The sequence below is a fragment of the Poromitra crassiceps genome (genome assembly GCF_964638095.1).
Source record: "Poromitra crassiceps genome assembly, chromosome: 26".
Taxonomy (NCBI): Eukaryota; Metazoa; Chordata; class Actinopteri; order Beryciformes; family Melamphaidae; genus Poromitra; species Poromitra crassiceps.
This window is the reverse complement of record NC_139640.1, coordinates 18,978,167-19,001,278: the sequence shown is the minus strand read 5'-3', so window position 1 is coordinate 19,001,278 and position 23,112 is coordinate 18,978,167. Positions and strand designations below refer to the sequence as shown.

Sequence of the window (23,112 nt, the reverse complement as noted above, 5' to 3'; positions counted from 1 at the left end):
TGAACCCCTAATAAATGGGAAACGGAAGGTGCGATGGTGATCCCGGGCCTCGTACCGCTACTTTTTCACCCCGAGTCCAACGCCGCCATCCGTGAGTCTCTACGAGTTACGGTTGCGGAGATACGTTGCTGTAGCGCCCCCCATAGGCAAACAATAGCGCCCCCTACAGGCCAAATGACACTTTCTTTTCTGAAATCAGCTCAGAAGTGTCAAGTGTCATACAAGAAGGAAGGCTGGCCATAATGACAATGAATCCGCACTTCCTGCCGCCCTTCAAAATCAAACAATTTAGAAGGTACAGGTACTGAATGCTGCTATAGCGCCCCCTTTTGCTGGAATTGCACCAAATTTGACACGCATGGTCTGGGATGGTCTCCGAAGACCTCCTGCAAGTTTCGTGAAGATTCCTTAATCGGTCATGAAGTAATGACAGTTTAGCTGTGAGGCCACGCCCTCTCACAACTTTAACGATCAATATCTCCGAAACTAAAGTAGATTTCAAAAATTCCAAATTCAGGATTGTAGAGCTTGCTCCATAGATGCTTCCTGTCGATTCTAGTGGAAATCGGTCGAACGGTCTAGGAGGAGATGCAAAAAATGTGTTTTCCAAACTTTTCCAAATATCTCAAAAACTTTCCAGGCGGACATTGAGGGTCCTTATGGCAAACTTGTAGAGCAGCTTCACCTGAACATCTGGAAAACAAAAGTTTGAAAATCGGACCAACGGCGTGGAAGTTAAGGCCTTTAACGTAAAACCGTCGATTATAGCGCCACCTTCAGGTCAATTCAAAAAATCTTTTTTGAGCACCTACCAGCCAAAAATATCTTTCATTGGGCCAAATGTCAGTTCTCTACCATTTACCAACTCACGGGAATTTGCGTTGGGGCAGATGAAAAATAATAATAATATATTCGGATTTAGAAAAACAATAGGGTTTCAGCCCCTTCAGGGCTTGAACCCCTAATAAATGGGAAACGGAAGGTGCGATGGTGATCCCGGGCCTCGTACCGCTACTTTTTCACCCCGAGTCCAACGCCGCCATCCGTGAGTCTCTAGGAGTTACGGTTGCGGAGATACGTTGCTGTAGCGCCCCCCATAGGCAAACAATAGCGCCCCCTACAGGCCAAATGACACTTTCTTTTCTGAAATCAGCTCAGAAGTGTCAAGTGTCATACAAGAAGGAAGGCTGGCCATAATGACAATGAATCCGCACTTCCTGCCGCCCTTCAAAATCAAACAATTTAGAAGGTACAGGTACTGAATGCTGCTATAGCGCCCCCTTTTGGTGGAATTGCACCAAATTTGACACGCATGGTCTGGGATGGTCTCCGAAGACCTCCTGCAAGTTTCGTGAAGATTCCTTAATCGGTCATGAAGTAATGACAGTTTAGCTGTGAGGCCACGCCCTCTCACAACTTTAACGATCAATATCTCCGAAACTAAAGTAGATTTCAAAAATTCCAAATTCAGGATTGTAGAGCTTGCTCCATAGATGCTTCCTGTCGATTCTAGTGGAAATCTGTCCAACGGTCTAGGAGGAGATGCAAAAAATGTGTTTTCCAAACTTTTCCAAATATCTCAAAAACTTTCCAGGCGGACATTGAGGGTCCTTCTGGCAAACTTGTAGAGCAGGTTCACCTGAACATCTGGGAAAAAAAAGTTTGAAAATCGGACCAACGGCGTGGAAGTTAAGGCCTTTAACGTAAAACCGTCGATTATAGCGCCACCTTCAGGTCAATTCAAAAAATCTTTTTTGAGCACCTACCAGCCAAAAATATCTTTCATTGGGCCAAATGTCAGTTCTCTACCATTTACCAACTCACGGGAATTTGCGTTGGGGCAGATGAAAAATAATAATAATATATTCGGATTTAGAAAAACAATAGGGTTTCAGCCCCTTCAGGGCTTGAACCCCTAATAAATGGGAAACGGAAGGTGCGATGGTGATCCCGGGCCTCGTACCGCTACTTTTTCACCCCGAGTCCAACGCCGCCATCCGTGAGTCTCTACGAGTTACGGTTGCGGAGATACGTTGCTGTAGCGCCCCCCATAGGCAAACAATAGCGCCCCCTACAGGCCAAATGACACTTTCTTTTCTGAAATCAGCTCAGAAGTGTCAAGTGTCATACAAGAAGGAAGGCTGGCCATAATGACAATGAATCCGCACTTCCTGCCGCCCTTCAAAATCAAACAATTTAGAAGGTACAGGTACTGAATGCTGCTATAGCGCCCCCTTTTGGTGGAATTGCACCAAATTTGACACGCATGGTCTGGGATGGTCTCCGAAGACCTCCTGCAAGTTTCGTGAAGATTCCTTAATCGGTCATGAAGTAATGACAGTTTAGCTGTGAGGCCACGCCCTCTCACAACTTTAACGATCAATATCTCCGAAACTAAAGTAGATTTCAAAAATTCCAAATTCAAGATTGTAGAGCTTGCTCCATAGATGCTTCCTGTCGATTCTAGTGGAAATCGGTCCAACGGTCTAGGAGGAGATGCAAAAAATGTGTTTTCCAAACTTTTCCAAATATCTCAAAAACTTTCCAGGCGGACATTGAGGGTCCTTATAGCAAACTTGTAGAGCAGGTTCACCTGAACATCTGGAAAAAAAAAGTTTGAAAATCGGACCAACGGCGTGGAAGTTAAGGCCTTTAACGTAAAACCGTCGATTATAGCGCCACCTTCAGGCCAATTCAAAAAATCTTTTTTGAGCACCTACCAGCCAACAATATCTTTCATTGGGCCAAATGTCAGGTCTCTACCATTTACCAACTCACGGGAATTTGCGTTGGGGCAGATGAAAAATAATAATAATATATTCGGATTTAGAAAAACAATAGGGTTTCAGCCCCTTCAGGGCTTGAACCCCTAATAAATGGGAAACGGAAGGTGCGATGGTGATCCCGGGCCTCGTACCGCTACTTTTTCACCCCGAGTCCAACGCCACCATCCGTGAGTCTCTACGAGTTACGGTTGCGGAGATACGTTGCTGTAGCGCCCCCCATAGGCAAACAATAGCGCCCCCTACAGGCCAAATGACACTTTCTTTTCTGAAATCAGCTCAGAAGTGTCAAGTGTCATACAAGAAGGAAGGCTGGCCATAATGACAATGAATCCGCACTTCCTGCCGCCCTTCAAAATCAAACAATTTAGAAGGTACAGGTACTGAATGCTGCTATAGCGCCCCCTTTTGGTGGAATTGCACCAAATTTGACACGCATGGTCTGGGATGGTCTCCGAAGACCTCCTGCAAGTTTCGTGAAGATTCCTTAATCGGTCATGAAGTAATGACAGTTTAGCTGTGAGGCCACGCCCTCTCACAACTTTAACGATCAATATCTCCGAAACTAAAGTAGATTTCAAAAATTCCAAATTCAGGATTGTAGAGCTTGCTCCATAGATGCTTCCTGTCGATTCTAGTGGAAATCTGTCCAACGGTCTAGGAGGAGATGCAAAAAATGTGTTTTCCAAACTTTTCCAAATATCTCAAAAACTTTCCAGGCGGACATTGAGGGTCCTTCTGGCAAACTTGTAGAGCAGGTTCACCTGAACATCTGGAAAAAAAAAGTTTGAAAATCGGACCAACGGCGTGGAAGTTAAGGCCTTTAACGTAAAACCGTCGATTATAGCGCCACCTTCAGGCCAATTCAAAAATTCTTTTTTGAGCACCTACCAGCCAACAATATCTTTCATTGGGCCAAATGTCAGGTCTCTACCATTTACCAACTCACGGGAATTTGCGTTGGGGCAGATGAAAAATAATAGTAATATATTCGGATTTAGAAAAACAATAGGGTTTCAGCCCCTTCAGGGCTTGAACCCCTAATAAATGGGAAACGGAAGGTGCGATGGTGATCCCGGGCCTCGTACCGCTACTTTTTCACCCCGAGTCCAACGCCGCCATCCGTGAGTCTCTACGAGTTACGGTTGCGGAGATACGTTGCTGTAGCGCCCCCCATAGGCAAACAATAGCGCCCCCTACAGGCCAAATGACACTTTCTTTTCTGAAATCAGCTCAGAAGTGTCAAGTGTCATACAAGAAGGAAGGCTGGCCATAATGACAATGAATCCGCACTTCCTGCCGCCCTTCAAAATCAAACAATTTAGAAGGTACAGGTACTGAATGCTGCTATAGCGCCCCCTTTTGGTGGAATTGCACCAAATTTGACACGCATGGTCTGGGATGGTCTCCGAAGACCTCCTGCAAGTTTCGTGAAGATTCCTTAATCGGTCATGAAGTAATGACAGTTTAGCTGTGAGGCCACGCCCTCTCACAACTTTAACGATCAATATCTCCGAAACTAAAGTAGATTTCAAAAATTCCAAATTCAGGATTGTAGAGCTTGCTCCATAGATGCTTCCTGTCGATTCTAGTGGAAATCTGTCCAACGGTCTAGGAGGAGATGCAAAAAATGTGTTTTCCACACTTTTCCAAATATCTCAAAAACTTTCCAGGCGGACATTGAGGGTCCTTCTGGCAAACTTGTAGAGCAGGTTCACCTGAACATCTGGAAAAAAAAAGTTTGAAAATCGGACCAACGGCGTGGAAGTTAAGGCCTTTAACGTAAAACCGTCGATTATAGCGCCACCTTCAGGCCAATTCAAAAAATCTTTTTTGAGCACCTACCAGCCAACAATATCTTTCATTGGGCCAAATGTCAGGTCTCTACCATTTACCAACTCACGGGAATTTGCGTTGGGGCAGATGAAAAATAATAGTAATATATTCGGATTTAGAAAAACAATAGGGTTTCAGCCCCTTCAGGGCTTGAACCCCTAATAAATCGGAAACGGAAGGTGCGATGGTGATCCCGGGCCTCGTACCGCTACTTTTTCACCCCGAGTCCAACGCCGCCATCCGTGAGTCTCTACGAGTTACGGTTGCGGAGATACGTTGCTGTAGCGCCCCCCATAGGCAAACAATAGCGCCCCCTACAGGCCAAATGACACTTTCTTTTCTGAAATCAGCTCAGAAGTGTCAAGTGTCATACAAGAAGGAAGGCTGGCCATAATGACAATGAATCCGCACTTCCTGCCGCCCTTCAAAATCAAACAATTTAGAAGGTACAGGTACTGAATGCTGCTATAGCGCCCCCTTTTGGTGGAATTGCACCAAATTTGACACGCATGGTCTGGGATGGTCTCCGAAGACCTCCTGCAAGTTTCGTGAAGATTCCTTAATCGGTCATGAAGTAATGACAGTTTAGCTGTGAGGCCACGCCCTCTCACAACTTTAACGATCAATATCTCCGAAACTAAAGTAGATTTCAAAAATTCCAAATTCAGGATTGTAGAGCTTGCTCCATAGATGCTTCCTGTCGATTCTAGTGGAAATCGGTCTAACGGTCTAGGAGGAGATGCAAAAAATGTGTTTTCCAAACTTTTCCAAATATCTCAAAAACTTTCCAGGCGGACATTGAGGGTCCTTATGGCAAACTTGTAGAGCAGGTTCACCTGAACATCTGGAAAAAAAAAGTTTGAAAATCGGACCAACGGCGTGGAAGTTAAGGCCTTTAACGTAAAACCGTCGATTATAGCGCCACCTTCAGGCCAATTCAAAAAATCTTTTTTGAGCACCTACCAGCCAACAATATCTTTCATTGGGCCAAATGTCAGGTCTCTACCATTTACCAACTCACGGGAATTTGCGTTGGGGCAGATGAAAAATAATAATAATATATTCGGATTTAGAAAAACAATAGGGTTTTAGCCCCTTCAGGGCTTGAACCCCTAATAAATGGGAAACGGAAGGTGCGATGGTGATCCCGGGCCTCGTACCGCTACTTTTTCACCCCGAGTCCAACGCCGCCATCCGTGAGTCTCTAGGAGTTACGGTTGCGGAGATACGTTGCTGTAGCGCCCCCCATAGGCAAACAATAGCGCCCCCTACAGGCCAAATGACACTTTCTTTTCTGAAATCAGCTCAGAAGTGTCAAGTGTCATACAAGAAGGAAGGCTGGCCATAATGACAATGAATCCGCACTTCCTGCCGCCCTTCAAAATCAAACAATTTAGAAGGTACAGGTACTGAATGCTGCTATAGCGCCCCCTTTTGGTGGAATTGCACCAAATTTGACACGCATGGTCTGGGATGGTCTCCGAAGACCTCCTGCAAGTTTCGTGAAGATTCCTTAATCGGTCATGAAGTAATGACAGTTTAGCTGTGAGGCCACGCCCTCTCACAACTTTAACGATCAATATCTCCGAAACTAAAGTAGATTTCAAAAATTCCAAATTCAGGATTGTAGAGCTTGCTCCATAGATGCTTCCTGTCGATTATAGTGGAAATCTGTCCAACGGTCTAGGAGGAGATGCAAAAAATGTGTTTTCCAAACTTTTCCAAATATCTCAAAAACTTTCCAGGCGGACATTGAGGGTCCTTCTGGCAAACTTGTAGAGCAGGTTCACCTGAACATCTGGAAAAAAAAAGTTTGAAAATCGGACCAACGGCGTGGAAGTTAAGGCCTTTAACGTAAAACCGTCGATTATAGCGCCACCTTCAGGTCAATTCAAAAAATCTTTTTTGAGCACCTACCAGCCAAAAATATCTTTCATTGGGCCAAATGTCAGTTCTCTACCATTTACCAACTCACGGGAATTTGCGTTGGGGCAGATGAAAAATAATAATAATATATTCGGATTTAGAAAAACAATAGGGTTTCAGCCCCTTCAGGGCTTGAACCCCTAATAAATGGGAAACGGAAGGTGCGATGGTGATCCCGGGCCTCGTACCGCTACTTTTTCACCCCGAGTCCAACGCCGCCATCCGTGAGTCTCTACGAGTTACGGTTGCGGAGATACGTTGCTGTAGCGCCCCCCATAGGCAAACAATAGCGCCCCCTACAGGCCAAATGACACTTTCTTTTCTGAAATCAGCTCAGAAGTGTCAAGTGTCATACAAGAAGGAAGGCTGGCCATAATGACAATGAATCCGCACTTCCTGCCGCCCTTCAAAATCAAACAATTTAGAAGGTACAGGTACTGAATGCTGCTATAGCGCCCCCTTTTGGTGGAATTGCACCAAATTTGACACGCATGGTCTGGGATGGTCTCCGAAGACCTCCTGCAAGTTTCGTGAAGATTCCTTAATCGGTCATGAAGTAATGACAGTTTAGCTGTGAGGCCACGCCCTCTCACAACTTTAACGATCAATATCTCCGAAACTAAAGTAGATTTCAAAAATTCCAAATTCAAGATTGTAGAGCTTGCTCCATAGATGCTTCCTGTCGATTCTAGTGGAAATCGGTCCAACGGTCTAGGAGGAGATGCAAAAAATGTGTTTTCCAAACTTTTCCAAATATCTCAAAAACTTTCCAGGCGGACATTGAGGGTCCTTATAGCAAACTTGTAGAGCAGGTTCACCTGAACATCTGGAAAAAAAAAGTTTGAAAATCGGACCAACGGCGTGGAAGTTAAGGCCTTTAACGTAAAACCGTCGATTATAGCGCCACCTTCAGGCCAATTCAAAAAATCTTTTTTGAGCACCTACCAGCCAACAATATCTTTCATTGGGCCAAATGTCAGGTCTCTACCATTTACCAACTCACGGGAATTTGCGTTGGGGCAGATGAAAAATAATAATAATATATTCGGATTTAGAAAAACAATAGGGTTTCAGCCCCTTCAGGGCTTGAACCCCTAATAAATGGGAAACGGAAGGTGCGATGGTGATCCCGGGCCTCGTACCGCTACTTTTTCACCCCGAGTCCAACGCCACCATCCGTGAGTCTCTACGAGTTACGGTTGCGGAGATACGTTGCTGTAGCGCCCCCCATAGGCAAACAATAGCGCCCCCTACAGGCCAAATGACACTTTCTTTTCTGAAATCAGCTCAGAAGTGTCAAGTGTCATACAAGAAGGAAGGCTGGCCATAATGACAATGAATCCGCACTTCCTGCCGCCCTTCAAAATCAAACAATTTAGAAGGTACAGGTACTGAATGCTGCTATAGCGCCCCCTTTTGGTGGAATTGCACCAAATTTGACACGCATGGTCTGGGATGGTCTCCGAAGACCTCCTGCAAGTTTCGTGAAGATTCCTTAATCGGTCATGAAGTAATGACAGTTTAGCTGTGAGGCCACGCCCTCTCACAACTTTAACGATCAATATCTCCGAAACTAAAGTAGATTTCAAAAATTCCAAATTCAGGATTGTAGAGCTTGCTCCATAGATGCTTCCTGTCGATTCTAGTGGAAATCTGTCCAACGGTCTAGGAGGAGATGCAAAAAATGTGTTTTCCAAACTTTTCCAAATATCTCAAAAACTTTCCAGGCGGACATTGAGGGTCCTTCTGGCAAACTTGTAGAGCAGGTTCACCTGAACATCTGGAAAAAAAAAGTTTGAAAATCGGACCAACGGCGTGGAAGTTAAGGCCTTTAACGTAAAACCGTCGATTATAGCGCCACCTTCAGGCCAATTCAAAAATTCTTTTTTGAGCACCTACCAGCCAACAATATCTTTCATTGGGCCAAATGTCAGGTCTCTACCATTTACCAACTCACGGGAATTTGCGTTGGGGCAGATGAAAAATAATAGTAATATATTCGGATTTAGAAAAACAATAGGGTTTCAGCCCCTTCAGGGCTTGAACCCCTAATAAATGGGAAACGGAAGGTGCGATGGTGATCCCGGGCCTCGTACCGCTACTTTTTCACCCCGAGTCCAACGCCGCCATCCGTGAGTCTCTACGAGTTACGGTTGCGGAGATACGTTGCTGTAGCGCCCCCCATAGGCAAACAATAGCGCCCCCTACAGGCCAAATGACACTTTCTTTTCTGAAATCAGCTCAGAAGTGTCAAGTGTCATACAAGAAGGAAGGCTGGCCATAATGACAATGAATCCGCACTTCCTGCCGCCCTTCAAAATCAAACAATTTAGAAGGTACAGGTACTGAATGCTGCTATAGCGCCCCCTTTTGGTGGAATTGCACCAAATTTGACACGCATGGTCTGGGATGGTCTCCGAAGACCTCCTGCAAGTTTCGTGAAGATTCCTTAATCGGTCATGAAGTAATGACAGTTTAGCTGTGAGGCCACGCCCTCTCACAACTTTAACGATCAATATCTCCGAAACTAAAGTAGATTTCAAAAATTCCAAATTCAGGATTGTAGAGCTTGCTCCATAGATGCTTCCTGTCGATTCTAGTGGAAATCTGTCCAACGGTCTAGGAGGAGATGCAAAAAATGTGTTTTCCACACTTTTCCAAATATCTCAAAAACTTTCCAGGCGGACATTGAGGGTCCTTCTGGCAAACTTGTAGAGCAGGTTCACCTGAACATCTGGAAAAAAAAAGTTTGAAAATCGGACCAACGGCGTGGAAGTTAAGGCCTTTAACGTAAAACCGTCGATTATAGCGCCACCTTCAGGCCAATTCAAAAAATCTTTTTTGAGCACCTACCAGCCAACAATATCTTTCATTGGGCCAAATGTCAGGTCTCTACCATTTACCAACTCACGGGAATTTGCGTTGGGGCAGATGAAAAATAATAGTAATATATTCGGATTTAGAAAAACAATAGGGTTTCAGCCCCTTCAGGGCTTGAACCCCTAATAAATCGGAAACGGAAGGTGCGATGGTGATCCCGGGCCTCGTACCGCTACTTTTTCACCCCGAGTCCAACGCCGCCATCCGTGAGTCTCTACGAGTTACGGTTGCGGAGATACGTTGCTGTAGCGCCCCCCATAGGCAAACAATAGCGCCCCCTACAGGCCAAATGACACTTTCTTTTCTGAAATCAGCTCAGAAGTGTCAAGTGTCATACAAGAAGGAAGGCTGGCCATAATGACAATGAATCCGCACTTCCTGCCGCCCTTCAAAATCAAACAATTTAGAAGGTACAGGTACTGAATGCTGCTATAGCGCCCCCTTTTGGTGGAATTGCACCAAATTTGACACGCATGGTCTGGGATGGTCTCCGAAGACCTCCTGCAAGTTTCGTGAAGATTCCTTAATCGGTCATGAAGTAATGACAGTTTAGCTGTGAGGCCACGCCCTCTCACAACTTTAACGATCAATATCTCCGAAACTAAAGTAGATTTCAAAAATTCCAAATTCAGGATTGTAGAGCTTGCTCCATAGATGCTTCCTGTCGATTCTAGTGGAAATCGGTCTAACGGTCTAGGAGGAGATGCAAAAAATGTGTTTTCCAAACTTTTCCAAATATCTCAAAAACTTTCCAGGCGGACATTGAGGGTCCTTATGGCAAACTTGTAGAGCAGGTTCACCTGAACATCTGGAAAAAAAAAGTTTGAAAATCGGACCAACGGCGTGGAAGTTAAGGCCTTTAACGTAAAACCGTCGATTATAGCGCCACCTTCAGGCCAATTCAAAAAATCTTTTTTGAGCACCTACCAGCCAACAATATCTTTCATTGGGCCAAATGTCAGGTCTCTACCATTTACCAACTCACGGGAATTTGCGTTGGGGCAGATGAAAAATAATAATAATATATTCGGATTTAGAAAAACAATAGGGTTTTAGCCCCTTCAGGGCTTGAACCCCTAATAAATGGGAAACGGAAGGTGCGATGGTGATCCCGGGCCTCGTACCGCTACTTTTTCACCCCGAGTCCAACGCCGCCATCCGTGAGTCTCTACGAGTTACGGTTGCGGAGATACGTTGCTGTAGCGCCCCCCATAGGCAAACAATAGCGCCCCCTACAGGCCAAATGACACTTTCTTTTCTGAAATCAGCTCAGAAGTGTCAAGTGTCATACAAGAAGGAAGGCTGGCCATAATGACAATGAATCCGCACTTCCTGCCGCCCTTCAAAATCAAACAATTTAGAAGGTACAGGTACTGAATGCTGCTATAGCACCCCCTTTTGGTGGAATTGCACCAAATTTGACACGCATGGTCTGGGATGGTCTCCGAAGACCTCCTGCAAGTTTCGTGAAGATTCCTTAATCGGTCATGAAGTAATGACAGTTTAGCTGTGAGGCCACGCCCTCTCACAACTTTAACGATCAATATCTCCGAAACTAAAGTAGATTTCAAAAATTCCAAATTCAGGATTGTAGAGCTTGCTCCATAGATGCTTTCTGTCGATTCTAGTGGAAATCGGTCCAACGGTCTAGGAGGAGATGCAAAAAATGTGTTTTCCAAACTTTTCCAAATATCTCAAAAACTTTCCAAGCGGACATTGAGGGTCCTTATGGCAAACTTGTAGAGCAGGTTCACCTGAACATCTGGAAAAAAAAAGTTTGAAAATCGGACCAACGGCGTGGAAGTTAAGGCCTTTAACGTAAAACCGTTGATTATAGCGCCACCTTCAGGCCAATTCAAAAAATCTTTTTTGAGCACCTACCAGCCAACAATATCTTTCATTGGGCCAAATGTCAGGTCTCTACCATTTACCAACTCACGGGAATTTGCGTTGGGGCAGATGAAAAATAATAATAATATATTCGGATTTAGAAAAACAATAGGGTTTCAGCCGCTTCAGGGCTTGAACCCCTAATAAATGGGAAACGGAAGGTGCGATGGTGATCCCGGGCCGCGTACCGCTACTTTTTCACCCCGAGTCCAACGCCGCCATCCGTGAGTCTCTACGAGTTACGGTTGCGGAGATACGTTGCTGTAGCGCCCCCCATAGGCAAACAATAGCGCCCCCTACAGGCCAAATGACACTTTCTTTTCTGAAATCAGCTCAGAAGTGTCAAGTGTCATACAAGAAGGAAGGCTGGCCATAATGACAATGAATCCGCACTTCCTGCCGCCCTTCAAAATCAAACAATTTAGAAGGTACAGGTACTGAATGCTGCTATAGCGCCCCCTTTTGGTGGAATTGCACCAAATTTGACACGCATGGTCTGGGATGGTCTCCGAAGACCTCCTGCAAGTTTCGTGAAGATTCCTTAATCGGTCATGAAGTAATGACAGTTTAGCTGTGAGGCCACGCCCTCTCACAACTTTAACGATCAATATCTCCGAAACTAAAGTAGATTTCAAAAATTCCAAATTCAGGATTGTAGAGCTTGCTCCATAGATGCTTCCTGTCGATTCTAGTGGAAATCGGTCCAACGGTCTAGGAGGAGATGCAAAAAATGTGTTTTCCAAACTTTTCCAAATATCTCAAAAACTTTCCAGGCGGACATTGAGGGTCCTTATAGCAAACTTGTAGAGCAGGTTCACCTGAACATCTGGAAAAAAAAAGTTTGAAAATCGGACCAACGGCGTGGAAGTTAAGGCCTTTAACGTAAAACCGTTGATTATAGCGCCACCTTCAGGCCAATTCAAAAAATCTTTTTTGAGCACCTACCAGCCAACAATATCTTTCATTGGGCCAAATGTCAGGTCTCTACCATTTACCAACTCACTGGAATTTGCGTTGGGGCAGATGAAAAATAATAATAATATATTCAGATTTAGAAAAACAATAGGGTTTCAGCCCCTTCAGGGCTTGAACCCCTAATAAATGGGAAACGGAAGGTGCGATGGTGATCCCGGGCCTCGTACCGCTACTTTTTCACCCCGAGTCCAACGCCGCCATCCGTGAGTCTCTACGAGTTACGGTTGCGGAGATACGTTGCTGTAGCGCCCCCCATAGGCAAACAATAGCGCCCCCTACAGGCCAAATGACACTTTCTTTTCTGAAATCAGCTCAGAAGTGTCAAGTGTCATACAAGAAGGAAGGCTGGCCATAATGACAATGAATCCGCACTTCCTGCCGCCCTTCAAAATCAAACAATTTAGAAGGTACAGGTACTGAATGCTGCTATAGCGCCCCCTTTTGGTGGAATTGCACCAAATTTGACACGCATGGTCTGGGATGGTCTCCGAAGACCTCCTGCAAGTTTCGTGAAGATTCCTTAATCGGTCATGAAGTAATGACAGTTTAGCTGTGAGGCCACGCCCTCTCACAACTTTAACGATCAATATCTCCGAAACTAAAGTAGATTTCAAAAATTCCAAATTCAGGATTGTAGAGCTTGCTCCATAGATGCTTCCTGTCGATTCTAGTGGAAATCGGTCCAACGGTCTAGGAGGAGATGCAAAAAATGTGTTTTCCAAACTTTTCCAAATATCTCAAAAACTTTCCAGGCGGACATTGAGGGTCCTTATAGCAAACTTGTAGAGCAGGTTCACCTGAACATCTGGAAAAAAAAAGTTTGAAAATCGGACCAACGGCGTGGAAGTTAAGGCCTTTAACGTAAAACCGTTGATTATAGCGCCACCTTCAGGCCAATTCAAAAAATCTTTTTTGAGCACCTACCAGCCAACAATATCTTTCATTGGGCCAAATGTCAGGTCTCTACCATTTACCAACTCACTGGAATTTGCGTTGGGGCAGATGAAAAATAATAATAATATATTCAGATTTAGAAAAACAATAGGGTTTCAGCCCCTTCAGGGCTTGAACCCCTAATAAATGGGAAACGGAAGGTGCGATGGTGATCCCGGGCCTCCTACCGCTACTTTTTCACCCCGAGTCCAACGCCGCCATCCGTGAGTCTCTACGAGTTACGGTTGCGGAGATACGTTGCTGTAGCGCCCCCCATAGGCAAACAATAGCGCCCCCTACAGGCCAAATGACACTTTCTTTTCTGAAATCAGCTCAGAAGTGTCAAGTGTCATACAAGAAGGAAGGCTGGCCATAATGACAATGAATCCGCACTTCCTGCCGCCCTTCAAAATCAAACAATTTAGAAGGTACAGGTACTGAATGCTGCTATAGCGCCCCCTTTTGGTGGAATTGCACCAAATTTGACACGCATGGTCTGGGATGGTCTCCGAAGACCTCCTGCAAGTTTCGTGAAGATTCCTTAATCGGTCATGAAGTAATGACAGTTTAGCTGTGAGGCCACGCCCTCTCACAACTTTAACGATCAATATCTCCGAAACTAAAGTAGATTTCAAAAATTCCAAATTCAGGATTGTAGAGCTTGCTCCATAGATGCTTCCTGTCGATTCTAGTGGAAATCGGTCCAACGGTCTAGGAGGAGATGCAAAAAATGTGTTTTCCAAACTTTTCCAAATATCTCAAAAACTTTCCAGGCGGACATTGAGGGTCCTTATGGCAAACTTGTAGAGCAGGTTCACCTGAACATCTGGAAAAAAAAAGTTTGAAAATCGGACGAACGGCGTGGAAGTTAAGGCCTTTAACGTAAAACCGTCGATTATAGCGCCACCTTCAGGCCAATTCAAAAAATCTTTTTTGAGCACCTACCAGCCAACAATATCTTTCATTGGGCCAAATGTCAGGTCTCTACCATTTACCAACTCACGGGAATTTGCGTTGGGGCAGATGAAAAATAATAATAATATATTCGGATTTAGAAAAACAATAGGGTTTTAGCCCCTTCAGGGCTTGAACCCCTAATAAATGGGAAACGGAAGGTGCGATGGTGATCCCGGGCCTCGTACCGCTACTTTTTCACCCCGAGTCCAACGCCGCCATCCGTGAGTCTCTACGAGTTACGGTTGCGGAGATACGTTGCTGTAGCGCCCCCCATAGGCAAACAATAGCGCCCCCTACAGGCCAAATGACACTTTCTTTTCTGAAATCAGCTCAGAAGTGTCAAGTGTCATACAAGAAGGAAGGCTGGCCATAATGACAATGAATCCGCACTTCCTGCCGCCCTTCAAAATCAAACAATTTAGAAGGTACAGGTACTGAATGCTGCTATAGCACCCCCTTTTGGTGGAATTGCACCAAATTTGACACGCATGGTCTGGGATGGTCTCCGAAGACCTCCTGCAAGTTTCGTGAAAATTCCTTAATCGGTCATGAAGTAATGACAGTTTAGCTGTGAGGCCACGCCCTCTCACAACTTTAACGATCAATATCTCCGAAACTAAAGTAGATTTCAAAAATTACAAATTCAGGATTGTAGAGCTTGCTCCATAGATGCTTCCTGTCGATTCTAGTGGAAATCGGTCCAACGGTCTAGGAGGAGATGCAAAAAATGTGTTTTCCAAACTTTTCCAAATATCTCAAAAACTTTCCAGGCGGACATTGAGGGTCCTTATGGCAAACTTGTAGAGCAGGTTCACCTGAACATCTGGAAAAAAAAAGTTTGAAAATCGGACCAACGGCGTGGAAGTTAAGGCCTTTAACGTAAAACCGTTGATTATAGCGCCACCTTCAGGCCAATTCAAAAAATCTTTTTTGAGCACCTACCAGCCAACAATATCTTTCATTGGGCCAAATGTCAGGTCTCTACCATTTACCAACTCACGGGAATTTGCGTTGGGGCAGATGAAAAATAATAATAATATATTCGGATTTAGAAAAACAATAGGGTTTCAGCCCCTTCAGGGCTTGAACCCCTAATAAATGGGAAACGGAAGGTGCGATGGTGATCCCGGGCCTCGTACCGCTACTTTTTCACCCCGAGTCCAACGCCGCCATCCGTGAGTCTCTACGAGTTACGGTTGCGGAGATACGTTGCTGTAGCGCCCCCCATAGGCAAACAATAGCGCCCCCTACAGGCCAAATGACACTTTCTTTTCTGAAATCAGCTCAGAAGTGTCAAGTGTCATACAAGAAGGAAGGCTGGCCATAATGACAATGAATCCGCACTTCCTGCCGCCCTTCAAAATCAAACAATTTAGAAGGTACAGGTACTGAATGCTGCTATAGCACCCCCTTTTGGTGGAATTGCACCAAATTTGACACGCATGGTCTGGGATGGTCTCCGAAGACCTCCTGCAAGTTTCGTGAAGATTCCTTAATCGGTCATGAAGTAATGACAGTTTAGCTGTGAGGCCACGCCCTCTCACAACTTTAACGATCAATATCTCCGAAACTAAAGTAGATTTCAAAAATTCCAAATTAAGGATTGTAGAGCTTGCTCCATAGATGCTTCCTGTCGATTCTAGTGGAAATCGGTCCAACGGTCTAGGAGGAGATGCAAAAAATGTGTTTTCCAAACTTTTCCAAATATCTCAAAAACTTTCCAGGCGGACATTGAGGGTCCTTATGGCAAACTTGTAGAGCAGGTTCACCTGAACATCTGGAAAAAAAAAGTTTGAAAATCGGACCAACGGCGTGGAAGTTAAGGCCTTTAACGTAAAACCGTTGATTATAGCGCCACCTTCAGGCCAATTCAAAAAATCTTTTTTGAGCACCTACCAGCCAACAATATCTTTCATTGGGCCAAATGTCAGGTCTCTACCATTTACCAACTCACGGGAATTTGCGTTGGGGCAGATGAAAAATAATAATAATATATTCGGATTTAGAAAAACAATAGGGTTTCAGCCCCTTCAGGGCTTGAACCCCTAATAAATGGGAAACGGAAGGTGCGATGGTGATCCCGGGCCTCGTACCGCTACTTTTTCACCCCGAGTCCAACGCCGCCATCCGTGAGTCTCTACGAGTTACGGTTGCGGAGATACGTTGCTGTAGCGCCCCCCATAGGCAAACAATAGCGCCCCCTACAGGCCAAATGACACTTTATTTTCTGAAATCAGCTCAGAAGTGTCAAGTGTCATACAAGAAGGAAGGCTGGCCATAATGACAATGAATCCGCACTTCCTGCCGCCCTTCAAAATCAAACAATTTAGAAGGTACAGGTACTGAATGCTGCTATAGCGCCCCCTTTTGGTGGAATTGCACCAAATTTGACACGCATGGTCTGGGATGGTCTCCGAAGACCTCCTGCAAGTTTCGTGAAGATTCCTTAATCGGTCATGAAGTAATGACAGTTTAGCTGTGAGGCCACGCCCTCTCACAACTTTAACGATCAATATCTCCGAAACTAAAGTAGATTTCAAAAATTCCAAATTCAGGATTGTAGAGCTTGCTCCATAGATGCTTCCTGTCGATTCTAGTGGAAATCGGTCTAACGGTCTAGGAGGAGATGCAAAAAATGTGTTTTCCAAACTTTTCCAAATATCTCAAAAACTTTCCAGGCGGACATTGAGGGTCCTTATGGCAAACTTGTAGAGCAGGTTCACCTGAACATCTGGAAAAAAAAAGTTTGAAAATCGGACCAACGGCGTGGAAGTTAAGGCCTTTAACGTAAAACCGTCGATTATAGCGCCACCTTCAGGCCAATTCAAAAAATCTTTTTTGAGCACCTACCAGCCAACAATATCTTTCATTGGGCCAAATGTCAGGTCTCTACCATTTACCAACTCACGGGAATTTGCGTTGGGGCAGATGAAAAATAATAATAATATATTCGGATTTAGAAAAACAATAGGGTTTCAGCCCCTTCAGGGCTTGAACCCCTAATAAACCGGAGGAAAAACAATAGGGTTTCAGCCCCTTCAGGGCTTGAACCCCTAAAAAGATAAAATGCCAGACGAGGCAGCTGGCCCACTGGCCCCGAACACACATGCCCTTAACATGATGTGGCCATGGTATATGGGGGTTCCACTAGCCCCAAAATTTGATGGAAAAAATGCAGTGCAGTATGGAGACTGGGAAAACAGGATGAAAGCCCTTCTCAGGGCTCAAGGAGACAATGTAGAACAAAAAATGGACTTTCTTTTTAGTGCTCTAGAAAGTGATGCCAGGAGAGAGGGAGGTTCAATTGATGGAGGGGCAACAAAGGGATTCTGCTGACACAATATTTGATTTTCTTAGAGGTCTGTATGGAGGGCGGGCTTCAACTGCTGAACTGCGGATGAATTTTTGTAATGTTAAACAAGGTGTGGGAGAGGCACTGGGAGATTTTAGCCTTCGATTGAGAGAAGCCTTTCAGAAATGGGGGGCTGCCAAGCCAGATGGTTCTGCTCATCTGCAACACACACTGAGAGACCAGATGATACTCGGTCTGCATGCTGGCTCCCTGAAGAAGGAGCTCCAGAGGCAGGTGCGTAGGAATGCAAATCTGACCTTTTCTGAGTTGTTGCAGGAGGCTAAAGAACTGGAGAGAGAAGGCTGGGCAGAGGAGGGAGATGGACTGTGCCACAAGATCTACACTGCGCCCCCTGCTGACCCCCTTGCCCAGTGGAAGGACCAAACTCGCACCGAGCTGCTTAACATGGTTGCAGAATTGAAACAAGCCCTGAAAGAGGAGATTGTGAATACTCTTCAGTGTAACAGTCAGCCCAAAACTGTACCCAAGCCGTCCAGGTATAGGCGCCCCCAGACCCACCTACGTTGGAATGATCAGGGACAGCCAATTTGCCTGCATTGTGGACAGGCTGGGCATTTTCGACAAGAGTGCCCTCAGCGCCAAACAAATCAGCCCCATTTAAACTCCCAGGCCCGGCCACTGTAGGGCGAGTGGACGGAGGTCTGGAAATGGAACAAGCATTAAAGCCCTCTTTTGTTGGGGAATGTCCCGCAGTAGAAGTATTGGTGGGAGGAACACACATCCCCTGTCTTCTGGACACAGGCTCACAGGTAACCCTGTTTAGCGAAACCTTTTTAAAGACTAATTTTAAAGATGTGCAGGCAGAAAATGGCACAAAGATAAACTGGCTAAAATTGAAAGCCGCAAATGGCCTGCAGATTCCTTATGTAGGTTATGCAATGCTGGATTTTAAAGTGGGAGGGATTGATGTTCCACAGAGGGGGGTCCTCATTGTTTCTGATGACTGCATGGGGTCCCACGAAGGGCTGTTGGGCATGAATGTGATCAGACCAGTGTGGGAGGCTGTTGAGGGAGGGGCTTATCCAGGACTCAAAGCCTTTAAAGTCCCTGGAAACCAAAATCCACAAAAACCTTCTAACTATTCAATTTAGGGTCTTATGTGAGTAATTGTGTGCCTCAGAAAGTAAGTTGACATTACTTTCACCCTAACCCCAAAAATCGACACTTTTCTACAAGGTCTGGATTTCCATTTCCTCATTGAAGAGAGCGGTGCGCGCGGTGCTAAAATGCATGATCTTATCACGTCATAAGATTTAATCGAATCACACACGCATGCACGCACGCGCGCACAGACACACTGACACACACAGTAGCGCTGTGCACTTGCAGTGCAGAGATCTTTTCCTCTCTGTAAACCCTCTCTGTCTGTGCTATGCGTCGAGCAACGCGCGAACACACACACACACTCACTCCATCTCTCTTTCCTTCTCTCTCTCTCTCCTTCTCTCTCTCTCTCTCTCCGTTAAGGGAGAGAGAGGTCTCCTCGGTCTGCTCCGAGAGAGAGAGAGAGGAGACCTGCTGCAGACGGGACACGCCCACACAGTCCGCGGGAGAAAATACACTCTAAAATTTAATTGATTCTCATGACTTTTGTCATGACTGTCAAACCTAAATTTATATACTTTGCGACGTTCATCATCGTTCAAATTTGGCTGGTGGCTTATTAACATAGGTTCCTGTGATGTGATGAACTCAAAATGCTAATAATAATAAAATATTTCTGGTTTCCAGGGACTTTAAGTCCACAGTCCAGACCTCCCTCAACCACAGCAAGAGAGGGTGGAACAATTCCTCTCAAAATGGAGGTGCATATTCTCTCAGGATGATTAAGACTTTGGGCACACCGATGCTGTCTTACACCGAATTCCCACAGGTGATGCACCCCCCTCCCGAGAGCGGTACAGACCGGTGCCCCCTAAATTGTACCAGGAGCTTCGGTCCCTTCTGCAGACAATGCTGGAGAAGGGGGTCATTAAGGAGAGCAGCAGCCCCTGGGCAGCACCAGTCGTTCTGGTAAAGAAAAAGGATGGGTCATGGAGGTTCTGTGTTGACTACCCGCGGCTGAATGACCTCACCCATAAAGATGCCTACCCCTTACCACACATCGAGGAGTCCTTCACCACCCTGTCCAAAGCAGAGTGGTACTCAACCCTGGACCTTGTCAGTGGCTACTGGCAGGTCAAAATGGACCCAGCTGACCGGGAGAAAACCGCTTTCACCACACCGCTGGGGCTGTTCAAATTTGACAGAATGCCGTTTGGACTATGCAATGCGCCAGCCACATTCCAGCGGTTGATGCAGCGATGTCTAGGTTCACAGGTAAATTATTCTCTCTTGATTTACCTGGATGATATAATTGTGTACTCAGAAACCTTTGATCAACATCTTGTCCACCTAGAACAAGTGTTTCAGAAACTCCAAGACCATGGACTGAAGTTGCAACCAAAGAAGTGCACACTGTTTCGAAAGGAGGTGCATTACTTGGGCCACTTAGTGAGCCAACAGGGAGTGTTACCTAACCCAGAAAAGGTCAAAGCCGTGGAGGAGTGGCCTCCACCTACTACTGTACGTCAGGTACGTTCCTTCCTGGGCTTGGTGGGGTATTATAGGCATTTTATCCATGCCTTTGACAGAGTTGCTGCCCCCTTGCAAGCGTTAACACGAGTCAAACAGTTTTGTTCGAAGACTCAGCCTGTCAAGTGGGACTCCAGCTGCCAAACAGCTTTTGAAGCCTTGAAGAACAAGTTGGTGACCGCCCCTATTTTGGCTTATGCAGATTTCAACCTGCCTTTCAGACTATACACGGACGCTAGTTTTGAGGGCTTGGGGGCAGTCCTTTCCCATGTGCAGGAGGGCAAAGAACGGGTAATAACTTATGCAAGCCGATCACTGGACCCTAATGAGCGAAATGATAAGAACTATAGCTCATTTAAATTGGAACTGCTTGCCCTGAATTGGGCTATAACAGAAAAATTCAAAGACTACTTGTGGGGCTCTGAGGTTACTGTGTTTACTGACAATAATCCACTAGTGCACTTGAACACTGCAAAGCTTGGGGCAGTGGAGCAGAGGTGGGTGGCACAGCTGTCGAATTTTAACTATGTTCTCAAATACCGCCCAAGGAAAGAAAATGGCAATGCGGACGCCTTGTCACGGGGGCCACCAGAGGCCTCTGCCACTATGGCCATCACAGCAGCAGATGCAGAGGGCCTGGAGCAGCAAGTGGAGCCTTGGGCAGCATGCCAGCAGGAGGACCCCACACTAAATTTGGTGAAAGCCTTGCTACTGGAAGGTAAAAAATCTCAGAACACACTCAAGAACACGGGGGGAAGTTGTTGCAGCCCTACGCCAAATCTTGGGCCCAGTTGAACATTAAAGGGGGTCTTCTACTGAAGACGGTAAAAGACAAAGACACTGAACTGCTTGAGAAAATTGTAGTGCCCCCAGGGTGGAGAAGATTGGTGTGGAAACGGTACCATGAAGCTGTTGGCCATCTGGCTGGCACCAAGACTTTATCTGTGTTGCAGCGCCGGTTCTATTGGCCAGGGCATGGCGAAGATGTCCACCAATGGTCAACCAACTGCAGCCACTGCCTGCACCAGAAATCCCATCGGGAGGTAAGAGCGCCCATAAATTCAGTTTCTACCTCTCACCCACTGGAACTGCTAGCTGTGGATTATCTGTCATTGGGCCGGCCAGGAGACGTGCACCCTTATATCTTGGTTGCAGTGGATGTGTTTTCCAGGTTTGCGTGGGCCATACCAACAAGGGACCAGACGGCGGCCACAACAGCCAAAGTGCTATGGGCACACATCATCCAGCCATTTGTCTGCCCAGAGAGGATACACTCGGACCGAGGAGCAGCTTTCGAATCGGCAGTCCTAGCAGAGCTGTGCCAGATGTATGGAGCCAGGAAGAGTCGTACAACCCCATACCACCCCCAGGGGAACGGCTCAGTAGAGAGGTTCAATCATACACTGTTGACTCTTTTGAGATCCTTGAAAGAGGAGGAGCAGGCACAGTGGTGTCGAAGGTTACCAGAGGAGGATGGCACGAAGCCGATGTTAGAGGAAATGGCGCGACAACTGGACAATAACGAGCGCCCCCACCACCACCACCAGCGGTGGCCTAAAGACTGGTATCATTGACTTATCTTAAAGAACATTGACACTGTTTTTAACATTGCCCTTCCCCTGCCTACTGAGTGACTGTACTGCCTTCACCGGACAACCCCCCCCCCACCCCTCTCCAGCAGCGGCATAAAGACTTTTTATCCTGTACTTATCTTAAACCTTCACTGCTGGTTTTAGACTTATCTATTTGATTTTTTGTCCCAGAAGTGTAACCTTTTTGCTGCCGCATCTTTTATATAAAAAGGCTTTTACCATCCAAACTGTGTTGTGTGCTGCTGTCAAGACTGGGGTATTATACATTGTGACATATGTTCTTTCTTTGTTGCAGTTGAACTTGAACTGTTTGCTCGATGGTGTCTTCCAGCTACAGCTTGCACACCTGATTCAAATGAATTAGATTGGGCGCCCCAAATGATTTGTTCCTATATCGTTTTGCCAATCTTTCACCTATAGGTGGCAGCATTGTCTTGAAATCAAAAACCAAACTGGCTCTAACAGACATGAATCTCCAATTCTCCACCACCTCCCGTCTCTCTTCATGATGTTACAGCTGTCAAAGCCACTTACTTCTCTGCAGCTCCTCAGTCAGCTCCTCCTGCTTCATTCTCTTCAGGAAGTGGAGTGTGATGTTTAGAAAAGCCTCTCTGCTGCTCCCGCTCTGCTCTTCCTCCTCACCGTCCACCACCTCCTCATCCTTCCTCTGACTCTCTGAGTATTCTTGGTACTCTGCACTCAGAACCCTCTGGAAGCTTTTCAGCTCCTTCTTCACAAAGGTGACGATGTTCTCCTCAAGCAGCTGCAACATATGAATTGAACTTTCTGACTGAAGTCATGGAACACAACATCAGATCCATCATAGAGTGAAACACTGCTCTAAAGAGTCCAGCTTGGAGACTTGTTGGAGGTTGTTTTGTATTTCATTTGTAGCTGAAGTAAAATGTAAAGTCAAAGGTGTTGTTGTTCATTTATTCATTTACACACCATAAATATGGTGTCCAGGTCTGTCTCATGCTGCTGGGCAGACTGACCACTGGGAACCTCTTTGCTTTGATGGGGAACTCTGTGGAGAAAACATTGAGAGAGACACACACACACACACACACACACACACACACACACACACACACACACACACACACACACACACACACACAGAGTTAAGAGTGCATGTTCTGGACAGAGATCGCCACCAGGAGAACTGGTAGGAGTAATTAGATAGATAGGAGGCAAACCAGCAGGGTGCAGGTCCACTGACAATTCCTTTTCTACTCCACCCTTCCCTACCAGGCACACATTTTTGTCTCTTTTTCTTAACAGAGGACAGGGGATATTTAGTAAGATAGCTGGTCAACAGTATTATGCCATATAGAAGTGGCACACATCATCTGAAATCTGGGAACCTGAAGGTTAATTTGAGATGGAGCTC

At 45.7% G+C, this 23,112-nt stretch overlaps 1 protein-coding gene across 1 annotated transcript in view; it reads right to left on the bottom strand.

Moving 5' to 3' along the window:
• LOC310798719 (NLR family CARD domain-containing protein 3-like) overlaps window positions 1-22,491 on the bottom strand; it is a gene marked incomplete at both ends in the record, with an annotated part of 115,584 nt that extends 93,093 nt beyond the window's left edge. The window contains one exon of the mRNA XM_083661273.1: window positions 22,254-22,491. Coding sequence (XP_083517399.1) covers window positions 22,254-22,491 — 238 coding nt within the window. The remainder of the gene's footprint in view (window positions 1-22,253) is intronic.
• Between the last annotated feature and the right edge of the window lie 621 nt (window positions 22,492-23,112).